We start from the raw sequence: 20306 nt of genomic DNA on the forward strand, positions 1-20306 counted from the left end.
TCTTGCCACTGGGCCATTTCACTGTAGTCCTCCTTCATTGAAGCACTCTACTCTAACATGGACATGTGCAAAGCCACTTCTGCAAAGCAAGCTTTTCTGTATGAAGCCAAAACTGGCCTTCATATTCCCTTCCATCACCCCCAGTGCCGTGGGCCTCTTTGCAGGTGAAATTAGCTGCTGCTGTACAATTAGCACCCACAGATTCTAGGACCCCCAGGTCTCAGGGCCCTTGGTGTGTTTACCAAATCACAGGACTAAGGGATACTATCTTCACACAAAGGGGAAAGAGATTGCTGAAGGGAGGGTAAGCTACACACACAGGGCACTAAAAGTTGAGGCCTAGATGGATTCTGGAGACCAGAAGAGTCATCAGAGGTAAGAACAGAGTTTGGAGTAACCTGGGGACTTCATCTGTGGGAATCAGATGCCCACTGGTAATTTAGGCAGTTTGTTAAGAAACATTTTCTGGAGCATTGGTTAAATACCTGGTGGTATGCTAGGCACTGAGGATACAAAACTAAGCCAAACAAATACAACTTCTGCCTTCATGGTATCTGCAGAGAACATGAAAAGAAAGGGATATGGCCTAGGGCTCTTTGTCCTGGGGCCCTGGATTTCCTATTCATTTCAGGCTTAACAATCTATTGAAAATTTAACAGAACGTTTAAACTCATTTTTTGGAAATATTTTATTTTTAAAGATATTTTTATTATTCAAGTTATCACAGGGCTTCCCTCAAATGTTGCTGTTTGTTCCATGACAGTGAGTGGAGATTTTAGATGCTTACCAACGTTTATATGAGAATTTCATCTTTTAGACTAATGACTAAAATAGAATTATGAGCTGTGCTCATTAACCAACTAGAGATATTCCATGAGACAAGAAGAATGATTCCTAATATGGAGGTGTCCTTGGGCTGGGGCCCACTTATCCTGGTATCCATCTCCTCCTTCTGACACAGAGGTGCCTTCATTAGTGGAGGAAAGAAAGAGGTCTTTGTAATGATGTAATTCCCAGACCACCCTACACAGACAATAAAACTTAATTTGAGAGAAGCCTGGTGAAATAAGAGCTCAAAAATCACAGAAAACCAGTGCTATAAGGCCTATGAGGTTATTTCACTTAATCCTCTAACATTAGAAATGGGAAAATCACACCAAAAATGGGAACAGACTTGTTCAAGATTATACAACCTTGGGCTATTTTCACCAAGATAAAGATGAGGAAAGTCATTCCATAGAAATTCCAGTCTCATCATGTGTTAAATATGATGACAGGCAAGAGAGGGTATCACTACAGTATGAAACAGGCATAGCCACAAGTGGCTTCAATGCATGTGGCCAGTACTGCCACCAGAGTAAGGACAAGGCATCTGGGCCCACAGGGAAGGAAGCACCTCATTTTTCCCAGGGGTGCTATGGAAGGCTTCATGCAGAAGGGGATATCAGAAATGGGTCTTAATGAGTGAATAAGAGTTTGTTGTATAGAAAAGGGGAAACAGTCTTTCCAGAAATATGGACCAGCATGGAGAAGTAAAAATGCATGAAAAGAACATGATGTGTTGACACTCCCCAGTGAAAAACTTGGCTGCAGTTAAAATGGAGAGATTTCTCGTAAGGGAAATAGAGAAGATAGGACCAAAAAGGTAAAGAAAGACAAAGTTGTGAAGGCCTGAAATGCATGCTAAGAGATCTGTTCTGGGGGAAAGTTACCTCGTGTTTAAAAAAAACAACAAAAACAGTACATTGACAAAAAGATGAAGGATGAACTGAACAAAAATGGACTAGAGACGGAAGACTAGCTGGGTAGCGAACACAAAATTTCAAACAGAAAATACAAAGGGTAAAATTTTAAAAATTAACAAACAACCTAGGGCACTTCTGAAGCCTGAATTAAAGCAGTGAAATTCAGAAGGTAGAATCAGCAGGACATGGTGAGAGGCGATTAGATGTGGGGAACACATGGGAGCAGGGGCTAGCAAACTGCCACCTGCAGCCCAGCTGCCACCTTCATCTACAGCCCAAACACCAAGAACGTTTTGTAACACTTGAAAATTACTGAAATTCAAATTTCAGTGTCCGCAAATGAAAAAATAAATTTTTTGGAAATGAGGTCTCACTCTGTGCCTGGGCTGGAGAGCAGTGGCATCATCACAGCTCACTACAGCCTCAAACTCCTAGGTGCAGGTGATCCTCCTGCCTCAGCCTCCCAAGTAGCTGGGACTAGAGGTGTGTACAACCATGCCTGGCTAATTTTTCTTATTTTTTGTAGAGACCAAGTCTTGCTATGTTGCCCAGGTTCACAAGGAAGATTTTATGGAAACACAGCTACACTTGTTCATTTACCTATTGTCTGTGGCAACAGAGGCAGAGATGAAGAGTTGCAATCCCAGCTGCAGGGCTCACAAAATATAAACTCTTTATTATTTGGCCCTTTGAGGAAAAGCTGCTGATCCTCGCAAAGGAGGATGATGGAACACTGCAATGATGGGCAGCTGGAGGGACGGCAGAAGAGAAGAAGCAGAATTGGGCAAGGGGACAAATAATAACTCCATGCTGGGGCATGTTGACACTGAGGATCTTGAGACACATCCATAAGAAAGCAGGAAGATGTATTTGAACTATGGGTGAAAGATCCTGTTTTGAACAATGGATTTGGGAATCATTAGTGGGCAGTGGCTGCAGCTACAGAAGCAGGTGATATAAATCGAGGAAATCAAACAAGCACAAAGCAGGTGAAGTCAGAACCCCAGGAAACACTACTGAGCCTGTAAGCAAGAAGAAAGACCCAAGAAGAGGCCTGAAAAAGAGCAGTCAGAGACAAAGGGGGCAAATTCAGTGATGACAAGGTTGAGGGGAATGATAAATTTCAAGGGAAGGACAAAGCTGAGCAATGCCAAATGCCTCTAAGCGCCCCAGGAGAATCAGACTGAAAAGGAGACAGCGAATTCTGGCAACCTCAGGCAGGGAAGTCACTTAAAGAGTGGGAACAGGATCACTTCTCCAGTGGGCTTCCAGGATGCCACATTCTCCTGGCTTTCCTCCTATACCACTGGCTCCTATCCTTCTGAGTCTCTCTCACTGGTTCCTCCTCATCTCCCACCTTCTAAATGTTGGAAAGCCATTGAGCCAAGTCCTTGGACTTCTTTCTCAATGATCCCATTCAGTCCCGTGGCTTCTAATAAACACACCTCCACGCCGTTGTTTCTGCAACCCAGATTCCTCCCCCTCAACTAGACTTGCGGAATTAACTGTAAACTCACCACCTCCGCCTGGAAGTCCAAAAGGCACCACTAACTAAACAGACCCCACACTGAGCTCCCACTCTTTCTCCCCAACCAGCTTCTCCTACATGATTCTCCAAATCAGTTAAAACCAATTCCATCTTTCCAATTGTTCAGACCCAAACCCCTAGAGTCACCTTAATCCTACTCTCATCTGCCATCCAATCTTTCAGTAACTCCCATCTGCTGTATCTTGAAAATATATCCAGAATTTGGTGCTCACTGTGTCAATGGCTACCACTCTGCCCCATCTCTCAGCCTGAGTCATCCTGGCAGACCCTTGACTCATTTCCATGCTTCCACCCTATCCCCTTAAGTCACCTAACTCCATCAGAGCATTCCAGTTAAAACAGAAGTGAGATCATGGTATTCCATGCACAACCCTCCCAAACCTCCCCAGCTGTCTCTAATCATAGGCCCAAGTCTTACAGAGCCTTCAGGGCCTAACACAACCTGCCCCTACTCTCCCTTTAATTATCCTGGGACCTCCCAGCCTTCCACAATTGTGTTCTCTCTCTCACAGTCATAACTGCCGCTCCCCTAGTCCTCAGTAATGCACCAGGTCCACTCCTGCCTCAAGGCTTTTGAATTTGGCATTTCCTCTGTCAGCAATGTTCTCTGCATGCCTCTCTCTCTCCACCTGCTCAAATACACCCTTCTCAGTGAGCCTTCTTTAGCCATCCTGTTTAAAATCACCACCATCCCTCAGCCCACTCCAATTTTCCTACTTTATTTTGCACCATAGCACTTACCTTTACTCTAACAAAATACACACTTTTACCTGTTATCTGTCTCCCCTGCTTAGAATGTAAGCTCCATGAGGGCTGAGATTTCTGTCTGGTTTTTTCTTTGTTTCTTTCTTTCTTTGTTTTTTCCTTTCCACTATCAAGCACAGTACCTGGTACATGGTAGGCACTCAATAAATAACTGGTTAAAGAATGGGAATAGATCAGAAGGTGACTGGGAGATAAAGGAAGAAGAGCAAATACAAATAACTCTTTCAAAAATCTCTGGTGAGCAGCTTAAGAGGAAACCAGACCCAGGAGATTTTCTTTGAATGAGAAAGAATCAAGCCTATTTAGAGAATGTTGAGGATAGAGCATCAAGAAAAAGACTGAAATGAGAAATAGGCTATCTGGATATCAGGATATGCAGAGTCAGGGAGGAAGGTGAAAGGAATGGTCTCATGAGCAAGGGCAGAAGAGACCCCATGGAAGAGACTAGGACAGGATGGGAGCAGGAAAAGAGAGTTGTAGATATCGGTGGGATTGGATGGAGGGAGGGGAACTTGAAGGAACTCACACCTGGTTTCAATGTTTGATCTCAACATCTGGGGAAGGGCATACGTGGTTGTGGAGTATGGGCTGTGAGGCGGCAGGGCCCCCACTGCCTGGGGAGACGTTCAAAGAACGACTCCCAACTGCGTCTCCTCCTTGAACATGCTTTCTCCTCTGCCAGAAGTCATGTAGCCCCTGCATACTTTCTCTTTTATCTTTTGCCAATCAGGTAGCGTCTCCTCCCTAAAGTTAATCTTTACACCAGGTACTAGTTGGTTTCCCGGAAAATAAGACATCCTCCGAAAATAAGATCTACTTACAGGAAAGATAAGACGTCCCCTGAAAATAAGACCTAGCGCATCTTTGGGAGCACACCTTAAAATAAGACACTGTCTGGATACAACATAATAAAGCTGTTTTCACAGGTCAGTGCTGGCTTCAGTCCTAGCTGCTCCAGGCCTCCCAGTCCCATCTTTGTCTCTTGTGTGTTTTATTTCCTCATTCCCCACCATTCCCACTCTGAACTCATTAGAAGAGAAGGAAAGAACTGCTCCATTGGTGTTCTGCTCATCCCAGAAACCATAAATTTATTGCAAGGTTTGGGGATTTTCCCCAGCAACTGTGGACAGCCAAGGAGAATCAAGAAGTAAGGACTGGTATGATTACAAGAATTGTGACATTAAAGCCCTCATCAGATACTTCAGGCACTGGACAAAACGTAAAACTCTAGGAGATAAGAACCTAAATAAATGGGGAAATGATAGGAATGCTAAGGCTGCTGGCTTAATTTGGGCCACCTTCGCCTGGCAGATACACTTCAATCTGCAGTTCCTGGAAAGAGCAAGTCTTGAAGATGAATCTGGAGGAAGAAAGATGACAAGTGGCCCCCTTGTAAGGACATTCTGAAAGGCTAGTCTAAGAGGGACACCAGAGGCACATGTCAAACATAAGTGAGGAGTGAAAATGAAAAAGAAAGATCCGTAGAGAAAAACAAAAGCCACATGTATCTATAACTCATGAGAGTTAAAATGCTGAAATACGACATCTTGGGAAATAGGAGCATCTGACTCTCAAAGAAGGGTAGCTTAACTTCTAAAGGGACAAAAATACTGCCGCATGGGCATCATTCATTCACGGCTATGAGGCTATTTACAAAACCTGTAGAAGCTTCTGCAGTCCATAATAAAAAGACCATTCCAAATTTCAAAGATTAATTAAAATTGCACCGCCAATCTTAATGGCAACCATTATTTACATCATGCAATGCATATTACATTTCCTATGTCATTTAAACCTCACAACTTCTATGTAGAGAAGGAATTTTCATTCCCATTTTATAGATGAAAACACTGAGACTATAGAAGAATGAAGGAAATTATCTTAAGTTATAGTAATATACAAAGGCTAAGTGTCTAATTCTAAAGACCATGCTTTTAACCCTTATTCATTCTCGGTCTCTAATACGATTGTTTTCTTATGAAAACACATGAGAGATGACTAATTGAATGTATTCTTATATGACTTAGAGTCATTTTATGATATATGTAGTAGGTATCCTGAGAAAGCCTTTTTATATGAAATCATTAGCAGTTGACCTTTTTACCACACAGGTGTGAAGTGCACATATGTCAGGTTTTTTCAATAAATATATTGGAAAAATTTTGTGGACTTGTGACAATTTGAAAAACTTTGTATACAAACCATGTCACCCAGAAATATTGAAAAAATTAAGAAGTATGTCATAAATGCATAAAATATATGTAGGTACTAGTCTATTTCATCATTCACTACCATGAAATATACACAAATCTATTATCAAAAGTTAAAACTTACATACTTACTTACAGACTATATGTGTAAACAGATATAAAGATACAGTATTGAATCACAACAGCATAAAGTTAACCAGAGCTCATACTGTCCTACTCCAATAATTTTGTAGTCATGTCCTATTGCTGTTGATGTGAGATGAAATGTTGAGTGTTCACTTAAAATGCTAATCATCTCCACGTGAATAGTTCATCTCTCCAATAAACTGCATATCTCAGTTAAAAGTAATCTCTTGCTATTCTCATGTATTTTTCATTGTATTTAGTGCAATACCATAAATCTTGAAGAACACCATGGGACCCATATGAGGTGCCACTTGTGATGCTGGAAGTGCTCCCAAAGCAGCAGATAAAAGTCATGACATTACAAAAAGAAATTGAGTTGCTTGATATGTACCATAGACTGGGGTCTGCAGCTCAGTAGCCTGCCCTTTCAGACTGATGATTCATCTTGTAAAGAAATAACATAAATATAGGATAATACTGGGCGACGCCTCTGGCTCAAAGAGTAGGGCACCAGCACCATATACTGGAGGTGGCGGATCTCAAACCCAGCCCCAGCCCCACAAAAAAAACTGCAAAAAAAAAAAAGAAATATATATATATGATAATACTATAAATGTATGTTCTCTTCCTTATAATTTTCTTAATATTTTTTCTCTAGCTTACTTCATTGGCAGATACAGTATATAATACATATATAACATGCACAATTTGTATTCATCAACTCTGTTATATTATTGGTAAGGCTTCCAGTCAACAGTAGGTTGTAAGTAGTTTAGGGTACCAACGATTATACGTGGATTTTTTTTTTTCTTCCAGCTTTTGGCCAGGGCCGGGTTTGAGACCCGCCACCTCCGGTATATGGGACCAGTGCCCTACTCCTTTGAGCCACAGGTGCTGCCCTATACATGGATTTTTTGAGTCTGTGGGGATCAGTGCCCCTAACCCTCACATTGTTCAAGGGTCAACTGTATTCTAACTAACATGTATTATGTCTTTCCAATTGTTGTATCCTATAGTAGGACAGAGCAGGTATTGAACGAATGAGAATCCTTGGGCCCAGGAGAATTCTAGGTGGAAACATGGAGATAATTTGTGGACAGACCAATGTCAGTGATCTCAAAGAATGAAGAATGAGAGATTTTTAAAACACCAGGGGGAAAACAGAAGGCAGTCCCCAAAGCACAAAGCTATGAGCTCATATGAGCTCATGCAGACTGCAGAGCGAGACCCAGCTTTCTTGTTGCTGGGACGATTAGTGGGCCCTGGACAGGACAGCACTGATCACACATGCAGCATGCATCCTCTAAGAACAGTCATTTCAGACCAACCCCACCATCTTTTTGGGCTCAGAGAATCACCAACCTCCAGCAGCAAGCACTTGGAGCTGGGGGTGGCCAGTCCGTCTGGAAGAAGCTGTGTGCTCTTCTGACCCATTTAGAGCCTCTGGATTAGAATGAATGACAGTATTTGGACTTTATAGTTAAGTATACCAGGGATAAAAATAAGATCTTTCACCCTGTTTCAAAAACCAAACTGAGTAAATCCAAGGTAAAGAAGGCTATAACTTAAGAGCAACAAATGTAAAAATGTCTTTAAGCTGATAACAATGAGGGATGGATAATTGTATGATGCACCAGGCAGAATAGAGAAAAGCAACCTTAGCTGCATTAAAAGGACATGATGTCTGTGCTAGACTAAGGGAGATGACAGTCCTGTTGTAATCTGGGCCAGAAAGCTTGTGCTATGACTGCGCTGTGTTGACTTCTGAGCAACTCACTTGGAGGAGTCTGCTAGATGTTCTCAGTTTCCCCCACTCCCTGCTGTGATCTATTCTCTGCATTGCCCTGTACCCATGGGAACTGGCCCCTATACATGTGTGCTGCATCACTGAATTCCCTTATCCTGTGGCTTCCCACCGGGTTCAGCCAAGAGGAAGCACCCACAGGAGGTGCAAGGGCAAGGAGAGCACACGCAGAGCACGCGTTCCCTGTGCTGCCCTCCCCCTGCTCACGTGCATGTTGCTGACAGTGGCAGCATCCCCGTGTGACTACACTTCCTGTCGGGCAGCCCTTCTCCCACAGCTCCAGGTTCCAGTTTGCTTCCCTTCTCCCTTCCCCTGCTGCTATCCCCTAGGTACCCCAGCATCCCTTCTTGATTCCCTTAACCCTGCCCACAGCTGTGGAAATAATCTCTTCGCTAAATTACGGTCAAAATCCCAACTAAAATGGCTTTCTGTTTCCTGCAGGGACCCTAGTGAAACCGAAAAGCCAGGATGCCAGAAAGCCTTAAAGTCATGCCTGTGAGAACCAGCTATAGGAACAGGACATTCAGCCTGGTGGAAGGAAGACGCCAGACAGCAGATAGTCTACTTGAAAGAAGTGAGGGCCACCATCACACTCATTCTCTGGCTCCACAAACAGTAGTAGGTTCGGAGAGACCAACTTTGGCTAGATATAAAGTAAACTTTTCTACAGCATTGATAAAGGGGGGTGAATACTCCTGGGAGGTCACAAGCTTCAGTAATCCTCATTACCCAGTTCAAACCGGATGAGCCTAGGTCAACAATACTGTAGAAAAAAGTTAGAAGAATAGTGTAGAAAGGGGCTTTGCAAGAAGCCACAATTTCATGATTTGCTATCAGCTGTACACAACTCAATAGATTACCAAAATAACCCATTTGGGAGTATGTTTTGCTGTTCCTTTCAGTCTAGAGACATCTACTTCTTTGTGCCAAGGTGGATGATTATCAACACTTAAGTTTATACCCTTTAAGATAACTCAAGAACACGAAACTTCTTTTACATCTCAGCATCACAGCTTTCAAACGATTATTGCCAATGCACCGAACAGTCTATTAAAACAAATGTTTTTAACCAGCAACTTGGATCTCCACACATATCACTAACAGTGCTTCTTGAGAATTGCCACCTGGTTTTGCAAACCCAAAACCAGCATGAAAAGTCTGCTCATGGGACAAAATATTTTATAAGCAAATCATTCTGGAAAAAAAAATAAGGTCGCCTCAATTCACCCTCATGAGAAAAAGAAAATGGTTTTTGCAAAAGCCATTTTGGACAGGACAGACCAGAGTCAAGGCCTATGGCGCTCAACTTGCGTGTCTACCCTCGGTTTTCTCCAGGGGTGGAAGTTGATCATTTGTTACACTACGGGACCGGCAGGATTGCCAGTTTTTCACTCATTCATTCAACAAACATTAGATGTTGATCTACTCCACGAACAGAGCCCAACTGGGCCTTGGGGTTGGACAAAAGATCCAGAGGCCAATGCTGCAGCAGGAGGCCTTCGGCAGGTTTAGAAAATGATCTGATTTATTTCAAAGACCGGTGAAGGCAAAAAGTGAGAGTGACGGCGCCCAGAAAAGTTTCAGCAGAAACTCGGGAAATGCCAGCCTCTGGGCGCGCAGAGGGCGGGGGCTCAGGCCTAGTGGAGGACGCCGCCTGCGGGCTGGGTCCGGGCCTGGGCTCCGGTCCCGCCGCCTCCGGATGCCACGGGGCGGAGGCCTGGTCCCAGGCCCAGGAAGGCAGCGCCTGGCGGACGGGCTCGATGGCCCGCGGGCGCAGGGCCGCAAAGCGGGGCGCGCGTCGCTCCGGCCCAGCGAGCCCGGGAAGCGCGCGCACGCCTCGCCACACGCCCCACCGCCCGGGCACCCGCGGCGCGCTCCCGCCCGGCCCTCGGGCCCGGGGCCCCGCGCCCCCACCGCTCGCCGGGCCCGGCTACACTCACCCTCCTTGGCTTTCTTCCTCCTGGCCAGAGTCCCTCCGAGTTTCCCCAAGAAGGAGTCATCTTTCTTGCGGGAAGGGGGTGACTTGGGAGTGGGGGACTTGGGGACTGAAGGCGACTTCTGCGGGGAGGAGGCCATGGCAGCGGCGCGGACAGCCGCGGGCCGGTGGAAACGCGGAGCGGGCGCTGGGCGGACACGGCGGGCGGCGGCGGGACTGAGGCTGCGGCTTTCCAAACGGAAGCGGAATTATTCCAAGCATTTGAGGCAGCTCGCGCTCGCCTTCCCTTCCCTCGCTCCCTCCCTCGCGCCGCCCTCTCTGGAAGGCGCAGCGCGCTCCGGGCCGCGCCCCGGCTCGGCCTGCGCCCCCGGGCTGCCCCGAGCGGGGAGGATGCTCCAGATGGGCCCCGGGCAGGACTCGCGGCTTGGTCGGTGTGTGTAGCCGTCCAGGCTGGCTGCGCTCGGTCCTGAAAGCCCCCGGCTGTGCACGCAGCACACTGCCTGGCACACAGGAGCGTGAACGGAGCCCACCCTGCGACTCAGTCGTCTTTCTCCCAATGTCTTGCAGCCTGCTGCTCGGAGCTCGCTCGTCCCCTGCATGGCTGCTTGTGCAGTTACTAGGCCGGCGTCCTGTGCCAGTGAGAGTGAGCCAGTTCCTAGAAGTATCTGAATTGCAGTGTGTTCGGGAGCCATCAGACTGGGCACATCCACCCACCCTCCACTGACCCCTGGCTGGAAGGGGCCTCTTCTCCACCCCCACCCAAGACCGGGAAGTTTGAGGTTCATAAGGACAGGCCGAGGCTGCTTATGCTTGCAGGAATAGCTTGTACAAAGGAAGACCCCAAATGTTCGTGGAATCGTGAGTGGGGAAAGCACAACCATGGTCTCCAAAGAGGTGTGAGCTGCCTCCCCCAAGCTTACCCTGCCTGAATAAAAGTGACAACATTTCGGACAACAGGAGAGTCGCACAAAACAGTATTTCAAGGATACATATTGGAAATAACTAAAAATCACTTTTTATTGTGCTTTCCCAACGCAAGTTCTCTCTTGGTTCTTGCGCCTCTCTCTCTCTCACACACACACACAGCCTTGATCACGGTCTTGCCTCCTTCTGGCCCCTCCCCTCTCGCTACAGCAGCCTGCAGAGCAGCCAGTCCTGGCAGCCTCAACCAAGAATCTGAGCTAAGCCAGAGAACCCGGCTGATGGTCCTGCAATCAAGGCTGAGATGTCCCTGTGTAGCTAGACCTAATATGTGTAGCTAAACCTAATGTGTAGCTACTGATAGCTAATAACTTAACTAAGAGGAAAATAAACTATCAAACAGAAAGTAAGGAAATGAACTCACAGCACATAACTGCTCCTCTGAAGAGAAAATTCACAACTATTCCCTTTGTTTTGCTTAGTTAAAACACCTGTGGCATCACTTATCTCAAACAGCCTCCTTTTCTCAGCATTGAAGAGACCTAAGTGGACAGCAGGGGTGCAGGTGCCCTGCTCCAGCTCTCTGCTTCAGGGCGTCAAAATCCCATCCCAAGGACAGACTGTGCTCTAGGGAATGGGAAAGGGGGAGGCCAACCCCCTGACTTCTCACAGACGCTTCTGTTATCAGTCTGCTGAAGGAGAGAACACAACAAAACATGTTTTACCCTTTAAGAACTTTGACCCAGCCTCTTCTTGGGCCAGCACTTTCTCCTTGCCTTGGCCACTCCCTTCTTGCACACCCCACCCCCCATGTATGTGTATATGCACATATATGTATATAAAACATTTTTTTCTTTCATTCTTTTCTGAAATAAAAGAAACTTTTATTTATATTTTACTCCTGGCATAAGAAACCCTTCTTCAACCTGAGCCATGAGCTCCTGAGTCCTTCCCCCACCCCCACCCCCACCCCATGGCTGCATGCATGCTGATGTGCAGAGAAACGAGAATGGAACAAAGACATGTGCTGAAGAAGCCATGTGGTCGAGTAATGGAGAGCCATGGCAGGGGCCGCCTGGACCCTGAGTCTCTTCCCAGCCCCCACTTGCCAATCCCCCAGGCCCAACTGTGCTTTTTTTTTTTTTTTTTTGTAGAGACAGAGTCTCACTTTATGGCCCTCGGTAGAGTGCCGTGGCCTCACACAGCTCACAGCAACCTCCAACTCCTGGGCTTAAGCGATTCTCTTGCCTCAGCCTCCCGAGTAGCTGGAACTACAGGCGCCCGCCACAACGCCCGGCTATTTTTTGGTTGCAGTTTGGCCGGGGCTGGGTTTGAACCCGCCACCCTCAGTATATGGGGCCGGCGCCCTACCGACTGAGCCACAGGCGCCGCCCCCAACTGTGCTTCTTTCCCAGGAGACATCACTTAAGCCTTTTATTAACCCACCTACTTTTGCTTGGCCTAAGCAGCAAACTGACAGGCGACCATCTCTGAGTAGAACTAAAATTTAACAAACAGGATGGTAGATTCCAAACTGACTATAGGTTCATTTCATCTTGGCTTGAAAGTAATAATTTTACATTTTTTGAAAATCATACTTTAGTTGGTGCCTCTTGCCTAACAGAAAAGGAAGTCATCCTGTCTTCTAGCCTGGGAAGATTACTAAACCACCCACCCATCATGAATCTTAAAGAGATGACAAGAAGCCAAAAGAGTGTTTTGTTATCACATATCATTATTCATTTTTGTTCAGGATGTCAGATACATAAGGTCATCTGCAAAATCTGATCTCCTGTCCTGGGAGCTCTTGTCAGGGAATTAAGAGATGTGTTGCTCAATAGCTATGTGATCCTGGATTCCCATTTCTGAGTCTCCATTTCTTCATCTACAAAGTGAAGTGGTTTGAATAGGGAACTATTGAACAGTTCTCAAACATGATTGTGCATCCACAATCCCCGGGGCCACATAGACAGGTACCCAGTATTAGGAACTGGGCTGCACAGCAGGAGGTGAGTGACAGGTGAACAAACTAAGCTTTCTCTTTATTTACAGCAGCTTCCCCCTCACTCCCATCACTGCCTAAGCCCCACCTCCTGTCAGCTAAGCAGTGGCGTTAGATTCTCACAGGAGCGCCCCACCTATTTTGAAGGCCTTTTCATTCTACTTCTTTAGTAATTCTTTTTTGCTATATTTTATACAATTACTGCCCTGTGATGGATTGGTCTTTACCACAGATGATTTAAGAAGCGCTATTCTCTTCGACTTAAGCTTTATGAAACTAAAGTGAATGTAACTAAAACATTTGTACCCCTTTAACATTTTGAAACTAAAAAAGAAGCATGGTTCTAAGTTGCTCATGCTTACTTATCAAGTTCATAGACCCTCTTTAGATATAACGCTTTTAGAATGCTGAAGGGTGTGAATTGATCTAGGTTTTGATAGAAGAGGAAATGAGATAATGTTAGGAAACCACCATCCACAGGGCCCAGCACAAACGCAGACTGAATCTGTCTCTTGTTTAATTAGAAATATATGACACATACTCCTTTTCAATAAGACAGGGACAAGAGCTTGCACCAGCTCCCTCCGATCTAAATTGGTATTTACAATTATGGCCCCCTGAATAGCTGCCCCTCTCGGGCTTGGTTGTTGGTTTTATCTTATCCCAGGGATAGATTATAAGGACAGCTCATAAAGTAACTGTATGATGTGTCAGCCTCTGATGAATTTCTAGGCCAGCCTGTCTTTGAAATCTAGGCCTAGACAAACTGCCCCGAGGAAAGAATGCACCCAGGTTCCAGTCCTGCTCAGCCAGGTGTTTTGGGACAAATCTCATCCCTTTCTGTAATTTTTTCCTTATTATCTATAAAACGATGCCAAGGTAGCATCTACTAAAGCTTAACAGCAGTCATACCTTCTGATCAACAATCTCAATTTTAGGTTGACCAACAGAAACGAGTGTGTGTGTATGCAGATACATGCTCTAGAAAGTTCACAGCGGTGCCTTTCAAATGCCTATTTACAGTCGAATTGATAAATAAATTATGATAGTCGTGGCAGTGAGGTGAACAATTTGCAGCTACAATGGCAATATATCTCACAACATAATTTGAGCGAAAAAAAGACATAAAAGAGCACGTATCATTTTATGCATATAAAGTTTTTAAAAATGGGCAAAGCCACACAACGATGTTAGGAGTCAAGATAGTGTTTAGTCTTGGGAGGGGTAGTGACTAGAATGGGGTGGGGGTGGGTGAGGGGGAGACTCTGCAGCTGGTAATGTTCTGCTTATTTGCCTGAGTACTGGTTACATGGATGTATTCACATTAAAAATTAACAGAATGATACACTTGCTTTGAATAAATTTTCTCTATGTGTATTGTATTTCAACAAAAATGTACAAACGTATCACGAAAATGATTACTTTTTAAAAATGAAGCCATGGGGTTACGTACCTTGTAAAGTCCCTTTTATCTCTGTAGTCTCCTTCTCCAACTCCTTCCATGACAAATGTCACTTAAAACTCCATGGGTCCTAAACTAGGTCAGTTCTGTCCCCAGCCTTTTCCTTAGGAGATCACATTTCTGGCTAAATTGGTGCTGCCCTGAGCTACCCAGCAGCTTTCTGTCCTGGTCCTGTCACTTCTGTTAATGATTCCGATTGTGGGGGCTTTGTGGTTTACAAGACAGGATCACGTAGCGTGAGAGGACACAGGTTCGAATCTCCATCTGTAGTCAAATACCTGCATGATCTTGCACACTTACTTAACCCCACCGTGTCTTAGTTTTCTAGTCATAAAATGTGTAATTGCCCCAGAAAGTTGTTGAGGGGAGCAAGAGAGTATAAATAAACAACTCTGTTTCAGTTCAGTGGCTGGCAGAGAGTAAGTCTTAAGTTCAATAAATATGGGTTATTAGCACCTCATTTGAGACGCAAACATGGCATTATCATCACCCCCCTTTTATGGGCAAGCAATCTGAAACTCAGAGAATTTAAATTACTTGCTGCAGATCAGATCGTAGACAATAATGAAGAGACTCATAATCCCACAGGATCTGTTCTCCCAAATATCCATAGTATCCACAATTTTTAACTGAGATTATTGTCCTTCAGAATAAAGACTATATTTCCAGTTTGGTATGGCCACATGCCTAAATTCTGACCAATAAGATGTAAACAAAAGTGTTGTAGTGCCTTCCAGGAACCACCTTAAAAAGACAGATGGAAAATAGGTATTCACCTTCTTATATTACCAGCCTATGGAAACCAGACGACTCCTCCCATGAATGGAAAAGCTGGACAAAATGTAAAATAAGTCTGCTTGAAAGCACTGGAAAGTAAATGAAACTTTCAGACCTTGGAGAAGGAAAATCTCCAGAGAGGGGACCCTGTCCCTAGGGACCATATTCCCCCTTAGGACATCTGCTTATTTCAGCAGGTGCAGCCATGAGGCAGAGAGGTTGCACCAATCTCACGAGGACAAGTAGACAAAAGTTCAGGCACCACCCAAATGGGGGAACCCAGGCAAGCACTCCAAGAGAGTTCACTTTAGTAGTAAAGAGAGCTTAAAGACATTTTCAGTTAACAACAACAAAAAAACAAAACAAACAAACAAAAAAAAACAGGCATAGCTAAGAAAAAATAGTTGATCTGAACAAAAGGAAATACTGAGGTGTACGGTAGAAGAAAAATCCTCCAAGGTGGAAACTTGGTGACACAGGGAAGAGTAAAGGGCCAAAAAAAAGGAGGTGGGGGGTAAATATAAGGGTAAGCCTAAAAGCCTATTAACTATACAAAATTAATAGAAATAATGTCTTATAGGACTTAAACAATATAAACCAAATCAAAATACAGAAAGCAGAAGGTGAGTAAATGGAGTTAAGTGTTTTAAGATCCAGGCTTTGTCTGGAAAGAAGTAAGAGTAACAATTTCTATTGGAGTTTGATAGATCAAGGATCATGCCCTTTCTAGGGCAACCATTAAAAGAAATAGTAAAAGAGTGACGGTAAGTACCAAAATAATGGAAAGAAAATTGGAGTGGAGGTGCTCCGTTCAGGCAGACTTCATTAAATGTATATGTGATCTGTATCTATATAAGGTGACTTTCCTTTTGCATTCTGTTTTCTATTTCTTTTGCCGTTTTACTTTTCATTGAATAGCTTAAAAACCCAGGATAGGGGTAAAGCAGTCATCTCAAAGCAAATTAAGCTAAAACTCAAACTGAAAGTGGCTTTCACTAGGAAGAGGCATCTTTACTAAATGTGAACGCCACCTGTTACAAGTTCACTTACAGCCCCTAAAAAAGATACATTGATGTTCTAACCCTCAATACTACAGAATGGGCTTTATGTGAAACTAGGATCATTGCACAGATGTAATTAGTTGTTTAAAACAATGTTAGGTCACAGTGGAGTCTGCTGGGTAGCTGATCCAGCAAGGCTGCTGTCGTTATGAGAAGAGGAAAGATGAACACAGCCACTCACAGAGGGAGGAGGCGGGCACAGGCACGCACAGAGGGAGGGGGACAGCATTTGAAGTTACGCTGCCGCTGCCGTAAGAAAGGCCTGGGACCATCTGAAGCTGGGAGCCTCCCCTAAAGTCTCAGAGGCTATATGGCTAAGCAGACACTTTGATTTTGGACTGCTGGTCTCCACATCTGCAAGGGAATAAATTTCTACTGTTTCAAACCACCCTCTCTATGGGACTTTGTTATGGCGACCCTAGGAAATTAAGGGACATCTAAGGGACAAAATGGGAACCCCTGCAGATCACAATGCAGGTTTCACAAAGGCTCTGGATCCCAGTCGATACCCAGAAGTTATTTGACCACATTAAAGCAGGGGGAAAGAGTAAAGCCAGCCAGAGCCTCTTGGGGACTTCTTTACTGAAAGCTCAGTGCGCTCTCGGGATGAAAGGAATATGTTGAGTGACATAATGTTTCTGCAGTGGGGTCTTAAGTGAGAAGCCTTGTTGCATGTCCCCCTTGGGAACTCTGGGATATTAGCCGTGGCCCTGAAAGGCCAGGCTACCAGTGAGCATGCCCTCCAGGAGTCCCATCTGTCTGAGTGAAGGCAGCCCAGATGGCAGGGGTAGAGCGGGGTAACAGGGCTTCTTTTGGGGGAGGGGCAGGGGTGTCATGGGCAGGAGGAAGTTGGAAGACCTCAGCCTTAGTGAAATGGTGGACTGAAGATAGGGCTGTTTGGGGGATCACACAGGATGATGCCACTGAAGTAGCCTAATTCAGCCCTGGGGGTATGTGTCCCAAGTTATTTGAGACAGATGACCTGCTTACCAACCCTTCAGGAGTAATAATGACCTGTACATGGCAGCAGAGGGATTTTCTCACCTGTGCATGAGACCTGGCTGTAGAGGTGAAGCCCTAAAATCTGTAGTTCCTATTGGGTCACCCAGCAGAGGAGTGGCGCTCACACCAGGGAAACAACAGGGGCAAAACACAAAAAATTTTGAAACAGGTTCCTGGGTAGATTGCCGTGGTGTCACCACAGCTCACTGCAACCTCAAACTCTTGGGCTGAAATGACCCACCCTACTGCCCAAGTAGCTGGGACTACAGGTGCATACCACCATGCCCAACTAATTTTTATAATTTTTATAGACAGGAATCTCACTCTTGCTCAGGGTGGTCTCCATCCAACTCCTGATTTCAAATGATCCACCCACTTTGGCCTCCTGAAGTGCTAGGATTATAGGTGTGAGCCATTACACCTATCCAGGGGCAAAGCTTTTAAGGACAGCAAGAAGCAGGTGTGAACCCCTTCAGGATGGCAAGGGAGAACACCGGGGCCCCAGGGAGTCACAGGCCACTGAGAGTATACCCAAGGTTTCCATTGTCTGCTCCCCTGCCCTTTCCTAGGTCTTTGCACCATTCCCCCCACACCCCATCTCCCAGGCTTCTGTAGCCTAGAGGAGTGAGCGTCTCCTTCCATCCTTGTTGAAGAAGATATTAAGTATTCTTAGCTCAGGTGTTTCCTTTCAGGCAGGAAGGTGAGAATTATATGCAACATTGAGCCAACCAAATCACCAAGGCCAGATGGTGTCTCTGAGAAGCACTGCAGGCTATACTTGAAGAACTGGTGGCCAAAAGGCCGTGTAAGAGGCTAGACATCTGGTCAGCAGAGGCCAGCTCTCCAAGAGATGATCCCCAAAAGATCCCACATGCACACTGCTGAGCTGGAGAAAATCAGAGGTGACAGAGATCTGAGGAATGAACTTGCTCAAGTACTTGACTGCTTAAATCTTCTCTGGTGGAAACTGCCCATTCTTATCTATGCTAATGAGACTTGAAGTGTTGTTTTCTGGGTCTACTCTTGGGACTTGTTTAGATCAAGATTCATCATGACCGTTCTGTTTTAAAATTAAAGCCTGGCGATAGCACACTGATGCTTGCAAGGCACCTGGAGGGAGGGAGGGAGGCTCAGCCCCATTTCACAGATGAAGACAGTGAGGCAAAACTGAGTTGTTCATTGTCATCCAGTGAGTAGTAGCAGCATTGGAATTTGAGCTCTGAATTAGTAACTGTTAGCCAGATTACTGTGTTTAGAATGATTATACTTTTTTTTTCCTTGAGTTGCTGATTTTTTTCCAAATTACACACTCGGGGTTTTATTTACATATATATACATATATCTCCAAAAAAGCATTATGGAAACATTTTCCATTATTCTGGGCATGGGAAGGGAAGTGACCCCATGTGCCACTGGTGTGCAGTGCTGCTCCAGGTTCAAGCTATTGACTTGCCGGCTGTTCTGCAGCGACTGCGACCCTGAAAAGGCCACCTCATTCTCAGCTGATCCCTGAATGCTCCCTTGGGCCCTCTCCTCTCACATCATCCCCTCAGCCCTGTACTCTCATTCCCGATCCTTAGAACTGGAGATTTGGTTATACTGTATTGTGTATGCTGCTTAATTTGGGGCAATAATGTCCCCTCGGGGTCCATAACAGGGTGTCAGGAGTACTTGATCACTCAGGATAAATAACATGCATTTTCCTAAAGTGCCATATTTATTATTAAAAGGTTTGCGTGAGGGCTGGCGGCGGCAGAGGTTAATAACTGTTCTGAATGATTAACCCTCATGTTAGACTATGTATAAATGTACAGAAGGAAACACAAAACACCAGATGGCACTTGGCAGCTTTGGCTGCTCTTTCCAGATCTCCCGTGAGCAGGGCTGAGCACTAGTGTCCTTGGGGTGGCAGTGGGAACCCATGTAAGATAGGAAGGTAGGAACCAGTGCACATCAGGCTCAGTCTGTGTGGGGACACTGGGCCAGCCCCACAGCCCAGGGGGTCAAGGACCAGGCACTTATCTGAGGTAGTGCTGGCCCCAGCTGTTGGCCTCTAGAGCCTGGCCCTTGACCCCCTGGGCTGTGGGGCTGGCCCAGTGTCCCCACACTGATGTTTGCTGTAAATATTTTTGCTTTCAGGGTGGCGCCTGTGGCTCAAGGAGTAGGGCGCCGGTCCCATATGCCAGAGGTGGTAGGTTCAAACCTAGCCCCAGCCAAAAACAAAAAAAACAAAATTTTTGCTTTCAGAATTAGGTGGGATAATGGACTTGCAGAGCCTATGCCAGCACCTGGCAGGTGAGAAGAGATGAATTCACAGTAGCTGTTACCATTATCAGGGTCAAAGGAGGCTCCCCAGGAGGCTGTGATGCCTTGGGTTTGCTTTCTTTTATTTCTAAAAATGAACCTGGAGAGGGAGCGAGCTTGAAATCTCTCAGGGATGGTGAGTTGCAGCAAAGGCTGAGAGTCTGCACTCTGTGAGCAGAAGGCCAGATGAGCCCCTGTGTGTCCCCAGGAAAACTTGCAAAAAAAAAAAAAAAGCCATCAAGGTGACTACTCCTTGGAGCTCTTCACATTAGCACTGGCAAAACAGGAGTTCTCATAGGCAGTTATATTTTTCGTTGATACTCAATGGAAAAATAAATTATTTCAAACATTTCATCAGCAGATAAAAGCTTTCAAATAATGGTGTGAACTTAGTGTGGAATGAAGGGACCCCCTGGGACTGCCCACATGATTAACCTGATGTGGCAATTCTGGTGTGCCCTGAGCTTGTAGTTTATAAATACTCCATGTGCTGGAGTTAAGGGGGAAAACAAACTCAAAGAGTGTGAGTTGAAGGAAGAGGCCAGTTCTGTGCAGAAAGGAGTATTCTGTTGAGTGAATAAAATATAAAACCAGCCTTCACCAGGAAAGAAGGTGAAAGGAAAGAGGAGGCTGGGGCTACCA

The 20306-nt window shown here is 45.3% G+C and overlaps 1 protein-coding gene across 1 annotated transcript in view; it reads right to left on the minus strand.

Moving 5' to 3' along the window:
* PARVA (parvin alpha) overlaps window positions 1-10661 on the minus strand; it is a 162749-nt gene extending 152088 nt beyond the window's left edge. The window contains exon 1 of the mRNA XM_053561060.1: window positions 10140-10661. Coding sequence (XP_053417035.1) covers window positions 10140-10275 — 136 coding nt within the window. The 5' untranslated portion in view covers window positions 10276-10661. The remainder of the gene's footprint in view (window positions 1-10139) is intronic.
* Between the last annotated feature and the right edge of the window lie 9645 nt (window positions 10662-20306).

The sequence above is a fragment of the Nycticebus coucang genome, chromosome 14 (genome assembly GCF_027406575.1).
Source record: "Nycticebus coucang isolate mNycCou1 chromosome 14, mNycCou1.pri, whole genome shotgun sequence".
NCBI lineage: Eukaryota > Metazoa > Chordata > Mammalia > Primates > Lorisidae > Nycticebus > Nycticebus coucang.